The 4,109-nt window shown below is 32.4% G+C and overlaps 1 protein-coding gene across 1 annotated transcript; it reads left to right on the forward strand.

Moving 5' to 3' along the window:
• Window positions 1–1,635: 1,635 nt before the first annotated feature.
• Window positions 1,636–4,109, forward strand: ArgRS-m (arginyl-tRNA synthetase, mitochondrial). Its single transcript, XM_089732502.1, has 2 exons — window positions 1,636–3,164; window positions 3,381–4,109. The coding sequence occupies exons 1-2, from the start codon at window positions 2,093–2,095 to the stop codon at window positions 3,878–3,880; spliced, it is 1,572 nt and encodes a 523-aa protein (XP_089588628.1). The 5' UTR covers window positions 1,636–2,092; the 3' UTR covers window positions 3,881–4,109.

Raw genomic sequence — 4,109 nt, forward strand, 5'->3', positions numbered from 1 at the left:
AGAACACTCACAGAACACTTTACAACTCGTAGTTAACATCGTCCACTTCGCTTCGAGTAGATCAGATAGACTACCTTCGTGACATCCCTGCAACGCTTTTATAGTCGATACGACATCCCTAGAGTTATCGAGAACATTCCTCACAATTCGAGTATTTTCGATATGCGTTTCCGCCATTTCACAACAGATGACGTTGAACTTCTCGAGCGTTCTTGATCTCACTAGATCTTTTGACATTCGTTTCTGCTATTCGACGATAGATAGCATTGCTCTTACTGATGTAACACTATCACATTTTCTTCTTCAAACGAAGCCTGCAGAGCGTACTCAGCGGTAGGCAGCGCCTTGCATATGCCCCAAGCAAAGCTGACGTCCATGAGTGACGGTCTGTCATGTGAAGTAAAGATTAAGCACTTTTTTTTCCTTACCTAAGCTCATAGCCTTGAGAGGCTATGTCGGCGTAAACTAACAATTAGGTGAGCTCACGGGGCTCAAACCTAACGACATTGCTAACACTAACCCTAGCAAGAGCAGTGTTTCGCAGAATCTACCACCGGGTTGGAAACGCGAACCCCTGTGAAGATCCGGCGAGAAACTCAGTGGGCTGTGTCTGTGGATTAATTTACTCGCCGAGCTCTTTGTCGCAAGCGACGGGTTCGACGAGAACGATGACCGGATTCACGGGTGAACACTAGTTTCTTTCTTACATGTCGCATAGTATCATAGATACACTTAGTATAAAGTATTTTTACTTAGTATGGAAGAGTCCCAATCTGTTCCTAGGTCAAAGAGTTACAATATTAAGGACTTTTTTGGCGGGAACACGAGAAGTGAAGTTGGGTGATTTGTTTTATTTTGTCTATTTAGTGTTTCTTCAGGTTTAAATGTGTAATAACGCTGGTTTTTTAACTGTATAATCTGTGAAAGTGTACAAATGTGGGAAAATGAAACAAAGCCGCTGGATGTAGTATCTCGGGATCCTCCAAAAAGGCCACTGAAAAAATCTCAGTAAATGACCACCATTTTACTGAGATTATATTTCATCCTATATCATCTCATTTCATTTAATTTTATCCCAGTTAATTAATGTCTCAAATTAATCATCTTCATTTCATTTCATTTCACTCCATCATATCATTTTTCATAAAAATAAGAATATAAAATTAAAATAAGACATGACCTAAAGGTCTTAGCTACCAGGTCATAAAATCCCTTATAAAATATTGGAAATTAGAAAAAAGTTTTAAATGTATAAAAAATATTTCGACCTATGTATGTACTTAGGCTCACTGACTTTGGTCCCCCTTTTTTTGACTTTCGGATTTTTCGTCGTTTGTTCGTTAATGTTCGAATGTAAAAATTGGTTGTTCGTCTTTTATTTATTTGTAATTAATTAAGATCACCCTTTAGTTGGCCTCCTTTACTAGATATCTTTATTTTTATCGCTCAGATTAATTAATTTTGATCAATTATCGTTTGTTCGACTGGTGATTGTTCGATCATTTTTTTGTTATATTATTGTTGAAGTTTTCAATATTTTTTTGATCTACATAACAAATAATTAGGCAGTATAAACGCACTTGTTAACAAAACGCTAGTAAATATGGCCATTGCCAGCTGACTGACAAAACCGGTGCCGCGGTGCATGAGCAATGTAGGCGTGAGGTGATGGTTTGCTTATTAAATATAAAATAATTAATAATTGGGAGTTTAATTGTTTTTATGATCGAACAATCACCAATAGTTATCGAACAAACGATAATTGATCAAAATTAATTAATCTGAGTGATAAAAATAAAGATATCCAGTAAGAGGAGCCAACTTAAGGGTGATCATTAATTTAACTAATTATAAATAAACAAAAGACGAACAAACATTTTTTACATTCCAACATTAACGAACAAACGACGAACAAATAATTAAAAATAATTAAATCTGAAAATAAAAAAGAGGGGTCAAATTCAGTAAGCCACGTACTTACCCTTTAAAAGTAATTTTCGCAACCTGCAACATAAACATCATAGAATAAACACTTAATATTTGAGATAAACATCATAGATTATACATTATACACTTAATTTAATTTAAAAACATGAATACAGTGTTAAAAGTAAAAAGGGCTCCTCTTTGTTTTGAACTAAATATGAGATATACTTTAAATTTCAGATGTAAACTAATTGTACGATATTCGCAAAAATTAGATACGGGACAAATTCAACCAGATATTTCCAATAGTAGCAAAAATACAGAAAAGTTTGTCCACAGTGTTTTAAGTAATATTTTGAAACGTAAACCAAATACCAATCTCACACCTAAGAAAATTGTTATAGATTTTAGCTCTCCAAATATTGCCAAGCCATTCCATGCAGGTCATTTACGCTCAACTATAATTGGTAACTTTATTGCAAATATTCACAAATATTACAAAGATTATGTTTTCAAAATAAATTACTTGGGCGATTGGGGAACACAGTTTGGCTTACTTCAGTATGGATTAAAAGCTCAAAATGTAAATATTAATGAATTACAGAAGCCAATTAAACAATTATATGACATCTATGTTAACATGAACAAATTGGCAGAAACGGATGAAAATGTTCAAAATGAAGCAAGAAAATATTTTTCAGATATAGAACAAGGAAAAATAAGTCTGGAAAACTGGAAGAAAATCCGCAACGTAACAGTGCATGAATTAGAAAATGTATATCAAAGATTAGGTATAACTTTTGATGCTTTCCATTGGGAATCTGATTACAATGGCATTGCCATCAGAGATCTGATGGATTACTTACAGAAACATAACATTATAAGTAATGATGAAACAGGAAAGAAAATTGCTACCATCAATAACAAAAAAATCACGTTTCTTAAAAGCGACAATTCCACTTTGTATCTCACTAGAGATGTTGCTGCTTTATTGGATCGTCATAAAAAATATGATTTTGATAAGATGTTGTACATTGTTGATAATTCACAGGCTGATCATTTCTCATCTGTTTTTGAAATTGTAAAGCAGTTTAATAAGAAGTGTACTGAAGGCTGTGAACATGTAAAATTTGGAAGAATAAAGGGTATGAGTACAAGAAAGGGTAATGCAGTATTTTTAAATGATATCTTAGATGAAGCGAAGCAGAAAATGTATGAAAAACAAATGCAGTCAAAAAGTAAGAAACTCTAAAATTATCCCATAATCCCATGTTTTTTAATTAAAACTGCTTTTACTGTTTAATCTTGTATTTATTATTATTGTTAGTACATAATAATTATCGTTTCGAATACTACACTTTTTGAAAAATCATAAATTTGAAATAACAGGTTCATTAAAGGACATAAAATAATGAACTGAACATAAAATAAATTTGTCCCTTTCATTTCAACAGACACAAGGCAATCTGCAATGAATGAAGAAACATGTGACATACTTGGTACCACTGCTGTATTAATTAATGATTTAAAACAAAGAAGACAGCGTGATTATGAATTTAACTGGGACAGAGCTCTACAAAGTGAAGGTGACAGTGGAATTAAATTACAATATCTACATTGCAGACTTAGAAGCTTAGAAAAAAATTGTGGTGTTTCCATCCCTGAGTTTTGCAGTCCAGCTCTTCTGACTGAAGATATAATAGTTGATGTAGTAAATGAGCTGTCAAAATTTGAAAATGTTTTACAGAGGTCATTTGAAGCATATGAAGCCTGTATTTTAGTCAGTTACTTGTTCCGCTTAGCTAAATGTATAAATAAAATGTTCAAAGAGATGAAAGTAAAAAATGTAGATCAAAGTACTGCTGAACAAAGACTTTTAGTTTTTCATGCAGCTCGTATCGTTGTGAAAACTAGTTTAGAAATTTTAGGTGTGAGACCTCTTGATGAAATGTAAATCTAGTCATTTTACTATTTATATAAAACTACTTGTGTGATTTCAACCAAGTTAAATTTTCAACAACTACATTTTACTGTACTGTTTTACATAATGTATTTGCAAGTGAATGTAGGTAAATATCAAAATTATTGTAATAATATTTTTTTGTAAATATGTATCTACAATCTGATGTCATTTTGTACTACTTAATCTTAATAAGTAGACAACATAATAAATGATGCCACAA

The sequence above is a fragment of the Bombyx mandarina genome, chromosome 13, assembly GCF_030267445.1.
Source record: "Bombyx mandarina strain Sakado chromosome 13, ASM3026744v2".
Taxonomy (NCBI): domain Eukaryota; kingdom Metazoa; phylum Arthropoda; class Insecta; order Lepidoptera; family Bombycidae; genus Bombyx; species Bombyx mandarina.

Excerpts from the sequence above, each read along its gene's own strand:
- ArgRS-m (XM_089732502.1), top strand. The coding sequence starts at position 2,093 with ATGAATACAGTGTTAAAAGTAAAAAGGGCTCCTCTTTGTTTTGAACTA. Across the intron at positions 3,165-3,380 it reads AAAACAAATGCAGTCAAAAA|ACACAAGGCAATCTGCAATG; the intron begins GTAAGAAACTCT and ends TCATTTCAACAG.